At 30.4% G+C, this 21,786-nt stretch overlaps 1 protein-coding gene across 1 annotated transcript in view; it reads left to right on the forward strand.

Annotated features, from left to right (window-relative positions):
• The window catches only part of LOC143248735 (uncharacterized), a 198,979-nt gene that overhangs the window by 171,165 nt on the left and 6,028 nt on the right, over positions 1–21,786 (forward strand). Inside the window, exons 19-28 of the mRNA XM_076497412.1 lie at positions 5,166–5,393; positions 8,918–9,129; positions 9,708–9,886; positions 10,515–10,687; positions 12,688–12,826; positions 14,381–14,445; positions 15,283–15,498; positions 18,301–18,415; positions 19,974–20,301; positions 21,142–21,353. Of these exons, the coding sequence (XP_076353527.1) occupies positions 5,166–5,393; positions 8,918–9,129; positions 9,708–9,886; positions 10,515–10,687; positions 12,688–12,826; positions 14,381–14,445; positions 15,283–15,498; positions 18,301–18,415; positions 19,974–20,301; positions 21,142–21,353 (1,867 nt within the window). The remainder of the gene's footprint in view (positions 1–5,165; positions 5,394–8,917; positions 9,130–9,707; positions 9,887–10,514; positions 10,688–12,687; positions 12,827–14,380; positions 14,446–15,282; positions 15,499–18,300; positions 18,416–19,973; positions 20,302–21,141; positions 21,354–21,786) is intronic.

A 21,786-nucleotide genomic window follows, 5' to 3' on the forward strand; every position in this document is an offset into this window, starting at 1 on the left:
ACTTTTATTGTCATTTTGGTCTGACAATCAGTGCCTTAGCACATGTAGCATCACATACTCTGAGCTTGTAATGTTATTACATATATTTCTCTTTAAAATAACAAAAATATCCCTTTTGCATTTCTTGTTTTGAAGAGTATATTTATTTTTTTGTACTGAAATAATAACTACTTAATGAAGATATAACATATTTTCATCCATGCCATACCAAGGGCTTACTTGTGAATGAGCCCTTAACTTCAAGTTTATGTGCCTTTATGCTAAATAAAAAAGTGTAATTTTATTCTGCGAGTTCTATAAATGTTCTAGTATGAAGTAAATTTTATGCAATTGACAGTGTGTGTATATACTTGTGATCCACTTCATGTGTGAAACACTTTCTTACATAGTTGCATAAACTCAAAATTATTGGATTTACATATTTATATAGAGAAAATTAATACTGATAGAGTTAAGTAAAAAAATCTAAAGGAAGGACTGCATTAAAAACAGCAAATTCAAACCTCTGACTAATTATATTAGTTTGTTATAACCAGAAAAAAAACCAAAACAAAAATGAATTAAAAAATAAAATATGCTGCACTAATTGAAAGGATCCCAGGGTGCAAGCTATAATGTGTGATATAAAATGTACCCTAGGTTTTGGTAGTGACTGAGGAAGTAGGACCCACATTGTAGTGGGGATACACTGTCTATCAGTCTTAATCTCCATTCACCAGCCTCACGTAAAGAAATAGCAATAGAAATAAAACATATAAAAATAGAAATTAGGAGAGCGAGATGTGGGTGCTTGAGCCCACAATGCCCCACAAATCTATATCACCCTTCACTGCCTATGGACAGTTATGAGAAGGTGACTGCTCTCCAAAGTAAAGGAGAAAATAAATTAATTGAAAAGTAAAAATAAGAATAAGAGAAATAAGGTACTACCATATGGGGGTTAAGTAAGTTAAATAAACTTACCTCTTGAAGTTAGCATTCCAGCCCCCATTTTGGTAGCAAGGCACTAATTTGTAGCCCAGTAAACGAATTATACTAGTATGAAGGATCCCATCCAGTTATCTAAATTAACTAGTGTAACTCCCGACCACCACCAATTAAGCCTATTATTACTATCATACTTTTAACAACCATTTGTATGTGGTAAGGTGTATATCTGTATAAATTAGAGCCAGGTTGTTAAATGACCTTTTTCATAAATAAAAATAGTTATTAGAAACTTTTAGTAAAATTTCTTTATTTTTTATTTTTTTATATTTATTTAATGTACTCTTACATTTGTTACATAATAGTTTGATAATTTTACTTAAAATTTCTTTATTAAATCCATTAACTATTAATTTTTGTGTCAGTATCTCAACATTGCTGATAAAATATTGCAATTTATTACAAAGTTTACAATATCTGAATAATTGCAACATTATAATGCTTATAACAGAAGGGTATGGTACATTACTGTGAAAAGAGTGTAAACCATAAATTGGAAAGGCAAAATATTTTCTTTTATCAAAAATATTTACACTGATATCCTTATCAATTATTTTAATTTCTAAATCTAAATAATGTGCTTTTGTATTAGATATTGAAATATTTTCAGAGTCTAATTTTACTGAATAAATAGTGTTATTAACATTATTTATTTCAGAATTATTTATATAAATTAAATCATCTATATACACTGCTGGCCAAAATCTTAAGGCCAATGAACATAATGAAAAAATATGCATTTTGAGTTGTTAGACTCAACCACTTATTTGAGTAGAGCTTCGAAAAATGAAAATAAGAAAAGGGAAAATAAAAATTAAAAACTTTCTTAGCATTTAATAGGGAAAATGTGAACACTGTGAAATTAGCCTAAATACTAGCTGGTCAAAAGTTTAAGACCATAGTGAAACGAAGTGTTAATCGGTAAACACGTAACGAAATTTAGTCATTTGTGTTCAAGCATTAGCCTTGTCAACATATTTCACTGACATCTCCTGTGTTACATTGGGTAAAAACATGGCAAAGACTATAAAGTTGACAGAGTTTGAACGTGGCAGAATTGTCGAGCTGCAAAAGCAATGTCTCTCTCTATGTGCTATTGCTGGTGAGATTGGGCATAGTAAAACTGCTGTTGCAAATTTCTTAAAAGACCCTGAGGGATACGGAACGAGAATTTCGTGTGGTCGGCCCAAGAAAATTTTGCCGATGTTGAGCAGGAGGATTCGATGGGTTATCCGGCGAGACACCAGCCGATCGTTGAACCAGATTAAGGCCCTTATGGGCGCCTAATGCAGCTCAAGAACAGTAAGATGGCATCTACGAGAGAAAGGCTTTAAAAAATGTAAATGGCTTCAAAGGCCACTTCTCCTATCACACCATGAAACAGCTCGGTTAAACTTTGCTGAGAAGCACCAAACATGAGACGTAGAAAAGTGGAAGGTTTTGTTCTATGATGAGAAAAAAATTAACCTGGATGGTGCAGATGGCTTCCAACGTTACTGGCACGATAAGGATATCCTACCGGAAACATTTTCTACATGACACAGTGGAGGAGATTCCATCGTGATCTGGGGTGCTTTCTCCTTCCATGGAACAATGGAGCTTCATGTTATACAGGGGTGTCAAACAGTAGCTGGCTACATTGGCATGTTGGAGAGAGCATCCTTATTGACTGAAGGCCCTCGCTTGTGTGGAAATGACTGGATCTTTCAGCAGGACAATGCTGCAATCCACAATCCCCGCAGGACAAAGGACTTTTTCATGGCAAATAATGTGATTCTTTTGGACCATCCAGTGTATTCACCTGAACTGAACCCCATTGAAAATGTTTGGGGGTGTATGGCAGGGGAAGTCTATAAAAATGGACGTCAATTCCAACCAGTGCAGGATCTTCGTGAAATCATCTTCACCACTTGGAATACCATTCCAGCCAGCCTTCTGCAAATGCTTATATCGACCATGCCAAAGTGAATGTTTGAAGTTATTTGCAATGATGGGTGTGCAACTCACTACTGAGACCTCTTATTGGGCATTTCCTACCCTGTTTAGGACTTCTTTTTGGTATGGTCTTAAACTTTTGACCAGCTAGTTTTTAGGGTAATTTCACAGTGCTCTCATTTTCCCTATTAAATGCTAAAAACGGTTTTTATTTTTATTTTCCCTTTTCTTATTTTCATCTTTTGAAGCTCTACTTAAATAAGTGGTTGAATCTAACAACGCAAAATGCATATTCTTTTCTTTATGTTCATTGGCCTTAAGATTTTGGCCAGCAGTTTACCTTTAAGTTAATGTAAGAATATTTGGATTTGTGTAGTTTTAATTACTGTATCTGTAGATTGGTTAATAAATTTAAATGTTTATGTACTATTGATTACTTCTATCATAATTAATGCATAAAGCTTTTTACAAGTGATACCAATATCACAGTTAGCCTTATCAATAGGAACTATATCATATTTTTCTTGCAATTCTTGAATTTTATTTTGTAACTGATGGAATGATAAACCTGTGTGGTATTTTTTTAATTTTATGAGATAATGCAATTTTTATTTTTCTAAGTACATACAACTTCCATTCCAGAAACCATCTAAGTGAATAAGATGTAATATAATCAAGTTTTAAAATATATTAATCAATATTGTTTTAAATAGAGTTGAGGATATTATTCTTATGATATTTTGTGGCTATTCTGTATTTAGATTCTTTTTGAGTGTTTCATGTAATATTTTATCTTTCGTAATTTGCAAGTTACTAGTAACAATATGTTTATGGGACCCTTCATATTAGTATAATTTGTTTATTGGGCTACCAATTAGTGCCTTTTTACCATAATGGGGGCTGGAATGCTAACTTCAAAAGGTAAGTTTATTTAACTTACCCTCAAATGGTAGTACCTTATTTCTCTTATTCTTATTTTTCAATAACTTTTTTCTTCTTTACTTTGGAGAGCAGTCATCTTCTCACAACTGTCTGTACATAGTAAAGGGTGATGTAGATTTGTGGGACATTGTGGGCTTGTCACCTCCAAAACCTAGGGTACATTTTATATCCCAAATTATAGCTTTTACCCTGGGAGTTTTTCAATTAGTGCACATTTTTTATTTTTTTATTTAATTTTGTTTTAGCTTGTTTTGGGTTATAACAAATTAATATATTTAGTTTATTAACTCTGAATGCTAAAGTTTTAAGTATCATATAAATATAATGACAGGTAATCTTCAGACAAAATAGATTATTCCTAGAACAATGACATAGGTCCATTGGATAACAGGAGATTCATTAAGATACATATTATAGAATATTACTGAATTTCTCAGATTATCAGAGTCTATGTTAATGAAATGAAATGACTGAGCACAATGCAAAATACAAAAGCATAAATCTTCTTATAACAGAAAACATTGTGTTTGTTTTTGCTTAGATTATTAATTTGGTAATTCTACTGGATTTAAATTATTCTCTCTCTCTTTCTATCCAAAAATGAATACTTTGTGATCATTTACTAGACTGTCTTAAATTCAACATTTCTTACGTTGCTGGTAATGTTGGATTTACTGGTCATTTTTAATTAAAAGTTTTTGAAGGCTATGTCATTGAGGTACCATATAATCTACCATTTAAAGGTACTTCTTTCTGCATTTTTTCACATTATGCAGAATTATAGTCAATTCTCTTTATGGGCAGGACAGGTGTAACCTCAATAAAATGACAAGAGACAAAGACAGCTTCAACAAAATACATCAATGACTTTCTTGACCACACATTATATGAAAAATAGAGAAACTTAAAATAACTGATAAACATAGAATAATTATATATTGGTATAAGAAGGTAAAAATGCATGGTATCTTTATGTTTGTAAATATTCCAAAAGTATATAGATACAAAACATTCCTTAAAATTATGTTTTCTAATAAGCAAACCATAAAATGCAAAAATTCATGCAATATATTTGTAATTTTAGGTGTTTTGATATTTTGTCATAGAAGAATGGTAAAACTATCTGAGAGAAAGCAAATGTATATAGAAATGTGTTATGAAGATATAAGTTAAACATTTGAAACTAAATAATAATCATTTTAAAAATGAATATATGTATGTGTGTGTGTGTGTATGTATGTATACATATATATAAATATAAAGATATGTACATACATACTTGTTTGTTTTTTCACTTCCAGAAAGAATCTCTTCCAGAATTTCAAACTGCTGTGCAGAAAGAAATCTATATTGTAACATTCTGGAGATTTTTTGTAAATGTACCAGTTGGTGCTTATGATTTAGGATGCACGTTCAAAGATGCTGCAAAAGTGGAGCAAAGGAATATGAGAGTTTATCATGTAAACAGTTCATCACAGAAAATTGAGAAGATTTTTCCCAAGAAGTTATTTATAATGAAAGATACTAAGGTGAATGTGTACAACATGAATCTGGGACACTAATTATTAAATATTTTTTCTAAATGCAGATAACTGAGAGTATGTAAATTTAATATTATGATTTAACTATTACTCATTTAGTTTTATGCAAGCATACCCGTAGTCTTTTGAGGTTGAGTGTTGTTGAGTGTTCCTTTTAAACTAACTTGTTTCATTGTACATGTATTTTTTTTGAAGATCAATTAGCCAATTACACTTGTCACTCACAATAACATTCACAATGTTATTCTTAAGGGAAATTCTTGTATTTTGACCAAGGGGCTATTTAGTTATAGATTTAAATTGATCATTCCAGTATTCATTAATAATTACTTGAGTATATTAAACATTCTGGTCATTCATATTGCTTGCTATGGAAATATTTTGTTTTCTTGAATGAAAAAAAAAGTTTATAGTGATAGGTATTGTTATACATTTATGGGTAATTTAAATATTATTTTGACCACTGAAGCTTCATTAACTAATGAGAGCAGAAATGTTAAAGAAGTACTTGGTAATATCATAAACATTTGTGATGTGATCCTATGAAAAAACTATAGAAAGAAGATGATAGTTTGCATAATATTGTATGTTCACTTCCTTCAGTGCTTTCACACTATTTACTCCTTGTGCAGAATTCACATTTCATTTTAGTAATTGTGTTATAGTGTTGCAATTTTTGCAACATAATTTCAAAATAACTAAAACAGGTTTTTAAAAAATAAGTTGCAAGGTAGAAATGTTTTGTGATATAATATTCAGTCAACTTTTAGTAACACTACAAAGTATGTTGTACAACAGTTTTAGGCCTTGTGTTCTGAATTAAGTAATATATTAATCTTGATATATATTAATAAGTACTCAGTCACATGGTGTTCAAAACTTGAGATAAAACTAAGCTGAGGTTTCTACAATATTTACTGCTTTGATTTTTTTGTGGTGGTAGAGAGGAGGAAACCTCGTATAGGTGAAAGTATAGTTGATTTTTCCTATAAGCCTAAACACTAATATACAGCTATAGAAATAAAGCAATAAATGTTAAAAAAGCTTTAAAAGTTATCCCAAAGCTTCTGTCAGGCTGAAGATATGTGGCAGTCAGATGTATTTTTATGTAGCCTTCATAACATATAATCACTAGAAAACTTGCCTGTATCGTATGTATATGCATGTATATAGGGATATAGGAAAAAAAGATTAGTACATCTTACATTCTATGACACAATGCACATATACAAACACAACAAGAGGATTAATTTGTGTTAAAAATTAACTTAGAGACAAAAATTCCATTGAATGTTTCATCAACAAGTGTCAGTTATGCTCTTCAGGTTGTGTCAGATTTATGTATTTCATCTTACATCTTTACGAGATATTTTTCAGAGTTTATATGCTTTTTCTAAATATAGCTGGTGCCTCAATGAAGAAAGGAATTCAAATAGCTTTGAATATGTGTAGCTGGGAAAAATACATTTTTATATGTGCAAAACAAAGCTCAACAGATATAACACTATGTAACACAAATTTTGTTCCTAGATAGTATGTGTTATTTCTTAAGTGCTTATGTTGTAAAAGTACAGAAAATGGCCATTATTCCCTTCAAACTTTGCTTTTGTGACCTGAATAATGAAATTTAGAAATTAACCTATTTTCTGTGTAAAAACAGGCAAATTTGCACATTTTAATTTACATAAGGTCTGAATAAAAGAACATATGAATCAAGATTTACATGTATTCATACTAAAGTTATACAAAAATGAACAAAACTGTTTAGAAGTGAGTAGTTTTTTGAGATTTGCGACTGTAAATCACTTTCATGTATTAGCTCTCAAATATAGTTTCCCATCATGTTTTTGTTATACACTCCTTGGTAGCAGCATTCAAAGTCCAGTATGTCTTGGTGGAAACACTCGCCTTGCTCCTCTGAGTATGCTCCCATGTTTTCCTTGAATTTATCGAGATGAGTGTCAAGGATATAGACTTTCATGGACATCCTGTAGCTCATTTTGCCATAGTTCTTCACCAGAGCCTCAACCAGTTCCACATAATTTTTGGCCCTGTGATTGCCCAAGAAGCCTTGAACCACTGCAAGAAAGCTGCTCCAAGCTTTGTTTTCCTTCCTACTGAGCTTCTTGGGGAATTCTGTGCATTCCAGGATCTTCTTTATTTGTGGTCCAACAAAGACACCAGCTTTGACCTTTGCCTCAAACAACTCAGAAAAGAAGTCTCGAAGGTACTTGAGGACTGCAGACTCCTTATCAAGAGCTGTGACAAATTGTTCCATAAGACCCAATTTTATGTGCAATGGTGGGAACAACACATTCTGGAGGTCTGCTAGTGACTCACTCTTGACATTGTGCCTCCCCACAGAGAACTTGGTCTGTTGTGGCCAGTGCTTTCTGTTGTAGTGCACTGTGGTATTCCTGCTGTCCCAAAGGCAAAGATAACAGGGAAGCTTGGTAAAGCCTCCTTGGAGACCCATTAGGAATGCCACCATTTTGAAGTCTCCAATAACCTCCCATCCATTCTCATCATACTTCAAGGCTTCTAGCAAGGTCTTGATGCTGTTGTATTCCTCTTTGAGGTGCACCAAAAGATATTTAAATTTTAAAAGGTCTAAGATTTGTATGATATAAAATCTTACTATTCAAGCAAGCAAATATTGTTGGTCTTACCTTCTAGAGATTTTGTGCAGTGCTTGCAGGTAAAATGACTAGCCCAGGGATTGTTTTGATCCCTGACAGGCATGCTGAAATATACCTTGTAGGCTTCACACATTTTAGCAGATGCTGTCACAGAATACATTTTCGCTCTTGTCTTGATATATTGGCCACATACATAGCAGAATGCATCTGGAGAATGCTTGCAGCTTCTTGATGCTCTCTGTGATAAAATCAGATAGCTCTATGTGTTTACTTAGGTAGCTAGAATTAAACTGAAGTGGTGAGCCCCTGTATATATATTACTATGGAAAGTTCCAGAAAATTCTTGTACGTTCTACAACATTCTAGAAAGTTCTTGAAAATTCTTGTAAGTTTGAGAAAATTCTTTATCAGCTACTCAGCACTGAATCTACCTCGAATGTTTTGGAAAATGGGTAAATTTGAAAATTTCATTACCCAGGTCACAAAAGTAAAGTTTGAAGAGAAAAATAGGTCTTTTCAATTTACTTTAGGCATAATCAATTGGGAAATAACACTTTCTGCCCAGGAACAAGAAAAAGTAAAAAATTTTGTTACATAATGTAATTAATATACATATAGGCTGTAAAAACATAATATTTCTATTTTTCCACAATATATTTTTCAAGTCTTAAATATTTTGCAAATGAATTAGTAACATTTTTAGTTTGAAACTGTGTGTAGGATGTTATACTATGAATTAAAAAGAAAAAGTCTGTCTAATGGTGATATCAGATTAATTATGTTAAATTTTCATAAATGAAAATAAATTACATTGTGATTATAAAACCCATGTGAGGCAATTATTAACATTTTTATGTTACTTTTTTAACATAGGTATCTCTGACACTCAGTGAAAATGTGCTTGATACTGGTAAGCTGGGCTGCATTTTCAATATAAAAAATATTTTTGGATTGACAAAAGATATTTTGAGTAAAGAAAAGGTTGAAGTTCAAGGAAAAATTGTTACCTGTTTGTTTCCATCTTCAGTTAAATTGGTTGGATTAGCTTCTGTAACAGTCAGCCACTTTTCAGATGAAGGACCTTTGTAAGTAAATATGTATCAAAAGAAAGCTCTGTACTTTATAAAGATGAATAATTTATATATTGATTTCCAAAAATTACTTATATGTTGTAATTTGCCCTCTCAAAGCCTTCTAAACATGCAATAAATATTAAATTCCAATTAGAGCAAGCTGTTTAAGGTTTGACCAGTTTAAGAGATTTAGGTAAACCCAAAATCGATTTACTAAGTTAGCAGTTCAACATAATTTCTGTAATAAAGATGTATTGGCAAAAATTAAAATATATGTTTTAAACTTTCTGACCAATAGTGTTAATGAAAGTAACATTAAGGAAAGAAAAGAGTATATTTTACTTATTTGTAGAACACATGCATATTAGTTGTTTGATGTTGATTGAACAACTTAGCATTAGTATAACCATGTGTAAGCAAAACTTTACAAAATCCTCCTTGACATTGAAGTATACTTGTAATGTATATACAGTCAAGTTCAAGCTTGGTGTGAAAAGATTTAAGTCTTATTTTTTTAGCTGGATGTTTCTTCTAACAGCTTAAATAAATAAATATATATTTATATATACTTATAATTTTTTATCATTTAGCCCAATTTCAGGAAAAAGCCCATGGATTTCTGTTGTCTCAAAAGCACCAACTCCAGTTAGGAGCTTCATATCAGACAGATTAGATGAGTTGCTTGTAGTATTTGATATGAATATCTTTATGAAGGAACCATGTCAACAACTGTTTAACACATATACAACAAAAAAATTAATTTTTAAAGGTAGTTATGCAATTGAATTTTATAATTACATGTAAAACAACTTTTGGGTAGCAAAACAAAAACAACATCTGTGGTTTCTGTGTGTGTCCATGTGTATTTAAGATGTTTGAGTCATTTCCAGTTATTCCTATTTCTGTAGAATATCATATGCAAAAGCATGTTTTGAAGTTTTAAAGGTATTGATAAAAAAATAGCCATAACATGAGCACAGACTAATTTGACAGGAGTATTTCTGTAGTAGCTGTATCTTAACTTGAACTAACACAGGTTATGTACCAGAATTAAGTATACTATTAATTAATCAGCCTTATTCTGCATTATATGAAAATATTTTTCTTAGTATAGCTCATGAAGAGGTTCATAGCAAATGTAATATTTAACTTTTCTATAGCCACCTGTTTGTTCATGTTTTCTTCATATTTGTGGATGTAATTTCAACTAAAAGTATTAAAGTGGTAATATGACTTTTATATTTCTTAGTGGAAAATAATAATCTCCAAAGTTTGATGAATTCTGAAACAAATTAAATGTTTGTAAAACTTAAACAATTTTCTAGGTTTTTTTCATGATGTTATTGTGTAAATTAAGGTCAAAATACATTCCAGATTGTTTCTATTATTCTCTTTAGGCTGTATGATAGAAAACAACATTATTCAAGCACAACTAGACTTTGGTAGCAAAGTTAAAACTAATATGAGTATTGGTCTGCTACCTGGATTACTCTATTATAACTCTAAAAATGTTAATTTTACGGAGAAGATGGCAGCCCAGCAAGTTGCTCTTCAGTGGCCTGAGAATCCAGTGAGTTATTTATTGTTTCACTAGGTGATTGTAATTTGTCAGTTGTTGTATTCTGGTGAGTTCAAAGTCACTCATGTTTTTAAGAAGCTAAAGTAGATGAACTTAAATATTTATTTGCATCTAAGATACACAAGTTTTTTTGACTAAATTGTTTAATATGACAACTGTCAATAAAATAAAACTGACTGTGAGATGAGTTCTTTTTAATTCTTCTATTTATAGAACTAGGTCTAAGTGAAACAACTGTTTATAAAACTCACTACTGTTCACAGTGATCAGTGTACATTTCTCATGAAGATGTGTGAGACGATGATGTCAGAGCCAGTAAAGTTTTTGGAAATTCTTAAAAGAATTGGACATTGGATATTTTGTTTTACTTGGTGCTGATGGAGCTTCTACATCTGGTGAACATGGAGTGATTGGTGCTAAGCTGAAACAGAATTGTTGTTAACATCTTAGTCAAACCTATTTTGCTAATGATCATTTGATATTTAGTTATTTCTCAAGCAGCTGGTACAGACACTGAGTATCTTGTATTAAAACAGTTGTTAAGCCTCATCACATCATTAAAGTCCAGTCCTTCTCATTCTTTATCTTGGAAACACGAATCTTGATGGTAGCTCTGCAGTGTAGTAAAAATGAGCCATGTCTGGTGTTTGTATTTATGTAGCTTACTTTGGATATTTTAACCTTTACTGTTGGTCATGTTCTAGGCAGTGATAACATTTTGCCCATTATTTTGTTGAAATGTTAGATTTAAGATGTAAAGATCCATAGTTTGTGACCTGTTACCACAACAAGTATGTTTTACATTTTGGAACTGTTAATGCACTGAGAGAACAATTGTCAGATCCAACTGTTTGATAAGATGAAGGTAAACCAAGCACTGATAATGGCTAGCTGCCTTTCTATCAGCTCAAATTCAAAGTAACTAAGGAATTTTATGCAGCTCTGAAAAAATCAGTTTGTTGTCTATGAGAATTATATGTGTGTGAATTATTGTTTTAAGATTCAAATTAATATCTGATTAGAACTTTTCACCTTCTTGGTGAGTATCTCTTAAACTGACACAATAAGATAGTTTTAGTGATAACAGTAAACTGTATAATTAAAGCTTATTTTGAGTGATTATTCTTAAACATAGTGTGTACCAGAAAAATAAATTGTAAGATATTTTTGTCAAATTCTTAAGAAAAGTTGCCTTCTTTTTTACTTTTGCCATTACATCCTATACCCAATGCCCATTTCTCTCCTATCAAGTATTGCACCTAGTTTAATTGTATAGGAATCATCAAGATACAGAAAAAAAGAAGTGTTTTCTCCTGTTTCAATTTCTTTAATGCTTATTTTTCAACTAGCAGTAATAACTGTTTTGAGATACGCTATAGTTTGTTTTTGTGATGGTATTTTTTTATAATACTTAACCTTCTATAGTATGACAGTAGTTTCTGTTTGTGGTTTGATGTCTTTATTTTTTTATGTATTTATTTTAACTTTTTTTTTTTACTTACTTCCTCATAATGTGTCAGTAATTTCTGACATTATTTGTGTTGATGCTTATAACATGACATTAATGTTGTTTTTTTTCTGTTTGATTACAGTTTAACTGTTCTGCTTGTGGTTGTGCCTTCTGTATTTCATATATGTTTCATTGAATGATAATTTAACAGTAGAGAAATATTCAAGGATTTTGGTTATGATTAGTAGTAATAAAAATTATATCACTAGTTTATTTAATTTCACTGTGCTCAAATGATGCCTTGCTACTCATCCTAAAAATGAAAATTGATATGGTGTAGTCTTTTCTGTTTAGCTAGAAAATAAAATAAAAAATGAATATCTTATAAAAAGTTTTGATACTTCAAGTAATCTTTAGCTACCATAAATCAAGTTTTATATTAGCAATTGTTTTCATACTAACTTGTGTTTGTGTGTGCTTGAACTTGTAACGTTAGTTTGTGAATTCTGCAATACAGTTATCATATTTCTGTCTGATTTAGCAAGTACCTAGTTTTTCCCTTGTTGGACCATCAGTAGTATGTAAACAGATTGTGCAATTAAGTCTGAGAAACTTGAGAGGAGGGGAAGTCTTTGGCTTCACATACAGGTGGAAGGTCACTCATCAGTCAAAGATGAATGGTAAGAAATTTTATGTAATATGTGTCTGTTGTGAAGAGAAATTTTAAATTTTTGTTAATTGTCATTATGTTCATATTTTATATACCTTTTCCTCTGTTGTTTATCTGGTTTGTTCATTAAATTTATGTATTATGCCAACTCTCGCACCAACAGATGTAGTTGTAACAGTGGTGCTGTAGTGTTTGTCACTGTAATTGTAGTAATCTAATTGAAGTGTTTTTCATATGTAAATAAATGGTGCTATGACAGTATTTAAACAAGTTTGTTTCTTAAAGTAAATAAGTTGGTCTCATATTTTATCAATAGTCAATAATTATTCTTCACTGGGTTGTAATATCCTTTTCTGGTATACATACAAAATCAACTGAAGACTGCAAAAGCCAGATGCTCAAGAATGTGGAGTTCCAGGTTATACATTATTTGAAACTTGGCTAAAACTTACAAGTATTTTGAGTTATATTCAATCAGAGTGTTTGTAAACCTTAAGTTTTCTGATCATTTAAAAGTTAGTTACTTTTCTTCAAGTTTCGTTTTCCTAACTTCCAAAGGCTACATTATTGAGTCAGAAGTCCATACCCTAGCATTTTTTAATTAGAAGTATATTCTGTTCAGTTTTTGTTTTGTTTGTTAACAATCCTGCTATTGATATTTCAATTATTCTAATGTGCAATAAAAGTTTTACCTTGTAGTTAAAACGTTGATTTTTGGAGTCTATATAGACTTATCATAGAACAGGGAAATTCACTGATCTAAACATTGAGGACTTTGAGGTATTGTGTTAATTTAACAATGTTGTTTGAGAGGTATTGTATAATATTGGAAGAAAATTGGAAAATACATATAAACACAATGACAAAGAAAGTGCTCATTAGGCTTCCTAACAGTTGGAATAAAATGTCATAAGTGATTTACTAACATTAATTAGCAATAAAGTTGTTATTGCTAAGAAATGTTCATATTACCATGTTCACTAATAAAGATAATGAGCTACTTCATCATAAAGAAAGTACAAGGTAAATGTAGTCGTATGGTATCATAAACTATCCTAAAGCCTAGTTTCCATGCATTAGTTTTTTTTAATCAAAAAGGATAAAAAGCATACATAAACATATCTGAAAACAATGACAAAAGAAAAAGTTGTGCACACAAAAACAGAAGAATAAAAATCAGGACACACAAAAATGTGTGGAAAGGGTAAAATTTACTCTAATAAAACATGTATCTGAATATATAGGACTCATTGAGCAGTTTTGATACACCAAATAAGTAGAAGCAGGCATAGGTGCTCAGTCCATAATGTCTTACATCAGAACTAACATTTCTACTTGCAGTTAGCTGTGAGAAGGCTGTTTCTTTTAATGAAAGAGAAAAGCAAGAAAGGAAAAATAAGAAATAAAAAATAAAACTGATTTTCCGAAATAGGTATTCATATCCTCATAATAGTCACATATCTGTATTAATAACATAACAGCAATAGATATTGATCTAGAATAGATAATATATACAAACACACATTTACTAATGTATAATTGTATACATTAAATGTTATTGCAGTAGTTCAATATCTTCAAGAGAAACTGGCAGAAAGTGAGAGTATTGCTGAATTTCCATCTGAATGGGTTAGTATATTTGTTTAAATAATGCTTTTAAGTGTGTTTTTGTGGAATGTACATAAATTTCAAATTATAAGTTTAATTCATACAAATATGTGTACTTATGATTAATTTAATAATCTTTCTGCATATTGTATAGATTTAATTATTATTTTCTTATTTATATAATGTGTTATTGTTTTAATAATTTTTTTATCTGTTTTAACTTGTTTTAAAATTGCTAGTTTCACAAGCAGCTTTGGGTCTATAAACAATATTTTTTGAGAACCAAATGAAAAATGGTCTTATGTTTTAGTTTTGATTTTGTGATACCAGTATTACATTCAGTTGAACCCATGCAAGTTCTAGTAGAATTGCAAAGTATCACAGTAGATGACATCATTCAAAACCATTGTTATTACACATATTTGTTAAAAATAAACATGTTTTACTACTACAGGCTACTTGTTACTTTGTTTGATTTTCTAAATAATAACTCTCACACTCTTATTCTTTAAGAAATAATGGTCTATGTGAAATGACACCTGCTTTTAACATCTTGAGTTTTGAGAAATATCATAAAAAACATAATTATTCTTGCAGCTAAGTTGTTCATATACTTAAAATCTGAATAGATTTAAATGAAATTGATTCAATTGATTTTTAAGCATTTATTCTAAGATGACTATTAGTCATGTACTACACATAAATGTTTTGCTGAATTTGTTAGACTGAATACCCTTTTGTTGAAGATCAGAGACTTTTAAATGCATTTAATCATATATTTTATATATACACACACACACACACGTATCCTTTTTTTGGCACCATTTGTCCTTAATTGCTATAAAATCTCTCAATCAGCTGAATCCTGGTGTATCATACGTCTTCAGTGTTTCAGTGGAAAACAAATTTGGCAAAAAAAGTCAACTGCAAAGCCTGGAATTAACTCACATACAGGAACCCAAACCTTTTGTTGGGATCTTAGGGCCTCGTGCAGTAGATCCATCACAACTTAATGTGTATGAAGCTGATATTCAAGACTGTGGTACTAAAACATTTCTAAATAAGAGAATTGTGGTAAGTTAACTGAACTAGAAAAAATGTCTTCGTATGTGAAGGAAGTTCTAAAGTGTGCTTTAATTTTCTTTCTTCATCTAGTTGTTTAAAATTTAATATTATCTGTAATTTACTTTAGATGGCTGCAAGTGAAGTAAGAGTCAGTACTAACCAATGTGTGTGTTTTTATTCTGATATAATTTGTGTACTGTATTATTAAAGTGTGACTCTTATGTATGGAAGAATGTTTCGTTGTTTTGAAATTATTGAAGATTCGTGACAACCATACAAAATTCTTAATGAACATCAGCAGATCTTACTGAACTTAATTTAGCATTTTAAGAATGTGTTGAAATAATAGTGTTGATTAGATGAATTCTGATTTCATCAAATTACTGGAATTGATAAAAACATTGATTTAATAAATTTAGATTGTGATGATTTCATGATTTTGATAGTTAAAAAAAGAATAAATCTTAAAAAAGGAGTGGTAATTTTGTTAAAAATGTACTGATTTAATAGTTGAAAAACAATAAAAACATTTAATTTATAAAGACAAGTAGGGTTTGATACGTACATAACCTAGCTAGCTATAGTGATGCAGAAAATTTTAAAGCTGCAGAGTATTGAAATAAGAAAGTCAAGACTCCAAAAACTGAGTTACTTAAAATTTTTAAAAATCCCAATTTTTGCAAATCGCTGTAATTATCTTAGTCTGAGCTTAAGGGTGGAGGTTGGGAGCAACTTGAATTTTTAGGGTGGTTATTATTCTACTGTAGGAATTACTAGAACATCTAAGGGTGGAGAATGGTAGGTAATGTTCAGCAGAAATATTTGTAGAGTGACTTTATTTTATTCTCTTTCTACTTTTACCTTTAGTATGTCTCTTTAAGGGTAACTGCCTTCCCACAACTAGCTGCAGCCTCTAAAAGGCAGGAAGAGTTGAGATGTTGAGAGTATAAGCACTGAGCTCTGCACCCTTAATTAATTTTCCATTACTGCTACCTGGATTTGTATCTGCCTTTTGAATTTTGTTTGACAGATTGTATATCCCCAGCAGTTTTGGGTGTTATTATCACAGGCACTCTGTCATGACCTTTGGATTATGACTGGAAAATGTGATGACTTTTTATTTTAAAAAAGTTTTAAAAAATTCTTGTATTAAATTCATTATTGTTTTATAGTGCTGATTTTGATTACCTATTGACAGGTAATATAAATAATATGATAGTCTTGAAGCTTTATCTTTCATTTTATATATACACAGGGTGTTTGGAAAGTCACTGTGCAGTTTTGTAATCATATTTTATTCAGTCTATTTCAAGCCAGCAACTGATAGTGGTGTTTAGAAACAAAATAAGAAGGGTCCAGGCCTGTATTGATGCCAACAGGGGTCACTTTCAACATTGTTTATAATTGTTATTCATATTTACCTCCTGTATTCTATATTGAAACATGTCTGTTAATAAATATATAAGTGCACAGTGACTTTCCGAACACCCTGTATATATATACACTAGTATTCTTTTTGGCACAAGATAGAATTACTGGGACCTCAGGCACATTTATCAGTACAATAAGCTTTAATTTTTATTCAGTTAAAACTGTGAAATAGTCATTGTTAATATTCAGACATTTTAAAGGTGGTTTTAAATGGGGGAATTTTAATGGCTGCTATTTTGTTTCGTGGTGATTCCGACTTGTAAATACTACCATACTTTCTTTTAACCATTGATAAATACCCATTAAAATTGATTAGTCCTTTTTCTCAAGTAAGCAAAATTTCATACTGAAATAACAAACTTTAAGAATAATCAAGACATTTTAAACACAGTTTGATTACAAATGATATTTAAATCATCATTCAAAGTACAAAACTTGTTCCGATATCGGGACCTATTATCTATTTCTATGCTTTCCAGGATCACATATCAATACACATGTAGTTGCTGTAATACTACTTACGTTGGCAAAAATATACATCAGTTACACCTGCAAGCCTGTGAATATATGAGAGTATAAAGCAGAACTGGTGAAAAAATGATCAAATCCACCAAACTCCACAATTTGCACATGTAGTGATAACACCTACCATCCTATCTTGATTACAAATTTCAAAGTAATCTCATCTTGATCATCAAATACTGAACTTTTGATTAAAGAAAGTTTATATATTACAAATTAACTCCAAAATTTAAATAATAAATAACATAACAGTTATGTCTGTTCTAAATACTTGTATAATATCATTGCATTATTCTATTCTCAGTTTATTTGATTGTTTCTTAATTTATTTCATACTTTCATACTGTATTGTAATTACTTCTATGGAATGTTTACACCTAATAATTTACCACATTCAGTATAGCTTGCTGAAGATGAAATGTGTATATTACAAAACATCCAAGAATTAAATACTTGCTACTGAACACATGCATGTCAAATGTTTGTTGTTACTGTCATCATACTCTTATTCATCATAGAAATATATTTTTTGTTAAGAGGAGCCTCATAACACCCTACTTTATGAAATAACCTAAATGTTTTATTTTTCATTCATTGGATTAAAGGCACATGTCAGTATAAAAAAATAATATAATATAAACGGTACTTATACATGCATTCTACCAAGAACAAAATAAAACAGTTTTTATTCATGATTTATAGTTTTTTGAGATTTTAAATATCTATTAATACAAATTTCTCATTTTTTATTAAAATGGTTTTATCTTAAAATTATTTTGAGAAAATAATATGAGCCAAGAAAGCATGTACGTTCATGTAACAAATTCAGAAATGATAAATTTGGTTAAACTATTGCAGTACTTCTGGAGTGTGAATAGTTCTGACTTCCAAGTACCAGCACCTTGGGGTCCTGTTCTGTCTCTCTTACCTGGAGAGATGAAAGGAGGAAAAACATACATGCTAACCCTTACAGGTTGGTTGTTGTAAATAATTGGAATAAAATTGTAATTTCTTTTGTAAAACAGTGAATGTTTGTGATGGAATGCTTAGTTTGTTTGGCTTTATACAGTTATTGCTGTAGCACTCAGTTAGTAAATAAAGACTTGTTTTCATTAATAAAACCAAGTATTGTGAAATGTTTGTGCTAATTTAAAAGTCAGGAAAGATCGAAAATAAGCAATGGAACAGCTTTAGCTTGTTGGTTGAAATATGGATCTTGGTGATCTTTTGGAACACTTTTAAGTATTCTATTAAAATTATTGAGACCAAGGCTTAGAATAAACTATCTTGGATAGTTGTTAATTGAACAAAAAAAGAGAAGAAACTGGGTCAGTTTGGGCACAAGGACTATCGAGAAAGAAACCTATAACAAGTTGTACCTTGACTATGGTAACAGATGATAATTATATAAAATTATAATCAAGAACTCAAAGGTCAGTACCTAAAGTTTTTCATATATCCTAGCAAGGCATCAGTATGAAGCACAAATAAGATTAAGATGGAACTCAGTCTGAAAACAAGTTCATCAAGGTGTGATTTCCAAATAAAAGGCTTTCAGTCATACCTTCCATTTAATTGTAACATTTCTTAAGTAACTGGAGAATAAAATGGATATATGTGCTATTCCATTTGAAAACGTACTAATCAGGTCACTAGACACAACACCTTTGGATTTTTATACAGTCAGTCTTTTTAAATGGGCATTGAAAAACCTTTGTTTTCATACACTAGACGAATTATGGAATGAAAGTAGGGAAGAAAGGTGTGCTTTGAATACTATGGTTTTAAATATGGAACTACACTTCAGGGCTGTTGTCAAATATGGAGTTTTGAGATATAGACATGATGATGTAGACTATAAGTGTGGTGTTGGTCCTAAAACATTTTAGTATAGCAGACCCAACTTCTTTATAATGTATGCCTGTTTTATTCAGTTGCTTCATGTTGTTATAGACATACTCTCCTGTATTTTAGGAACAAAGTCAGTAAGATGTGTGCTTGGATACAGGTTATTCTTGTCCATATATTTTTATCTAGAAAATGTCACATACTTAGCTTTAAGAATGTTGCAAAATTAACAACAAAATCTGTTTACAACCTTAAGAATTCTTGACATCTGAAGAGAAAAAAAGAGAGAACATTTTATGTCTGCACAAGTTGTTTCTATAATTTTAATTAAGAAATGTGTATACACACACACACACACACACACACACACCTATTAGTAAGTGCTGATGCCAACATCAGTTTATTTTTAAATATTTTAATTATATGTTATTTCCTAATCTTTTTTTTAAATATTATTTGATGTTTACTTGCCACTTATTAAGCTGGTATTTTTGTGTTTCATATAACCCATTTCTTATTTTTATACTGCTTAAACTGTCAGAGAGTGTGAATAAATATACTACTTTCAATCTTTTAACTCAAAAATAACATTCTGCTGTTGTTAGTATTTTAAATGTCTGTAGATACAACTCTAAATATAACTACCTTAATTTAAGTCTGTTAATTTTTTCCTTTGGTTTCAGTATTTGTAGATCAAGCTACAGTTTTATTCAACAGTTCAATCAAAATTCAAACTTCCTTTCCTCCTCTGATTGCAATAACACACACGTCTAAGCTTGTAATTGGCTACAATCAAACATTTTGTGTGGACGGATCCATGTCTTGTGATCCTGGAGACAAGGAAGCAAAGCTGGAGTATGTTTGGACATGCCAAAAGAAAAAAGCGGTTGGGTATACAGGTTGTTATGCATTAACTTCAAAATCTAAAAGGATTAGACTAGAGACATATTTAAAGGATGCTATATTTCTGCCTCACTTCTGTGTTCCAGGTGGACTGTTGCATGTTGGAGAGTAAGTGCATAATAAAATAAAAGTAATTTTTGATTACAGTCAGTTTAACCAAAAATATATTAAATATAAAAGCTATATATAAATTATAATTTATAATATAAATATGTTTAACCTTGAATTGAATAAACAGATTTATTATTTAAATACATTATTTTACTGAAGGAACTATGCAAAGAAATAAGTGTAAGAGAAGTTACATATCGAATTTTGAAAATTATAAAAACAATCCTAATATGTAATCTTTCTGGACTTTAGTCTCAAAAGTAGGTCTAATTGAATTAATGAATAATGTTATTTAAGTTAGAAGTTTTGAGTGTATTGGATTAGGCTTACGTATCAGTATGAGCTTATAGTTTAATTTCATCACAATCACTTTGTTGTTAAAAATACTCTAAAGTATTTAAAAACATGTGGTAAGTATGAAATTGAATAATGATCCTAGAATATTAGTAATAGTAATTGTGTTAATGTATTACATGACCTTACTTCTGGGCTTTTAATCGTATTTATTTTCAGTTGATTTATAATTTGATATTAAATGAGATTACATTCGTAGAATAAATATAACTTATATTAACCAAAGCATTTAAAATGTGTTCTGTGTTAAGATTACTTTTTCTTCAAGTATTTGGTTTCTAATACAAATGCAGTATTCAACAAGAAACTCAAACTTTGTAATAAATGTTTCTTTTGACAGAACATTAAATAATAATTGTCTATATATATGCCACCTATCCATCTTTTTCTATATTTGATTGAAATAAAATTTTAAATTTTTTTTATTTAGCTGCTTCAGTTTAAGAGTAGTTTTTAATTGAAATTTTTATTTTGCTGCCATAGGTATTCCTTTACATTATCTGTTTTAAATAAAAAAAGAATTGCAAGGTCAACCACAGCAGTGATCATTAGCTGTTGGCCAGATATACCAGTTGTTACCATACCACGAACAGTTAAACAGTTGAACATTACACCTGATACTGGAAAGTACCTGGAAATTCCAGCATATTTAGATTCAAAGCAAAATGCATTAGTCCGATGGACATTTGAGAATGGTATGAGACATCTTTGCTTGCACACTACATCTATTTATATATATATACAAATAGTTTTCTATCATTTCTTCATTTAGTTATATTTTTTGCTGGACTACAGTGTACTTAGTAACTCTATTAAATGCTGAGGTAAGAACACTATATTATGATTGAAATTCGATTTTATACACCAAAAATTATTGTTGTTATACCTATTAGGGGCTTATTCAATTAACCTAAATTAATACTTCAGTTATTTATGTTTCTTTGTTTCAATACTTTTAAGCTATAATAAATTATTACAGTACCCAGATAAGCAGTTAGCAAATTAAGTGTGCTACCATTATACTTAGTCATTGAAAATTTTTACAAACGTACACTTTCCATTTATTTTTATCATATTTTTTTGTAAACTGGTAAATGTACTTAACTTACTATGCACTGAAATAACACT

This window comes from Tachypleus tridentatus, chromosome 1 (assembly GCF_004210375.1).
Source record: "Tachypleus tridentatus isolate NWPU-2018 chromosome 1, ASM421037v1, whole genome shotgun sequence".
Taxonomy (NCBI): Eukaryota; Metazoa; Arthropoda; class Merostomata; order Xiphosura; family Limulidae; genus Tachypleus; species Tachypleus tridentatus.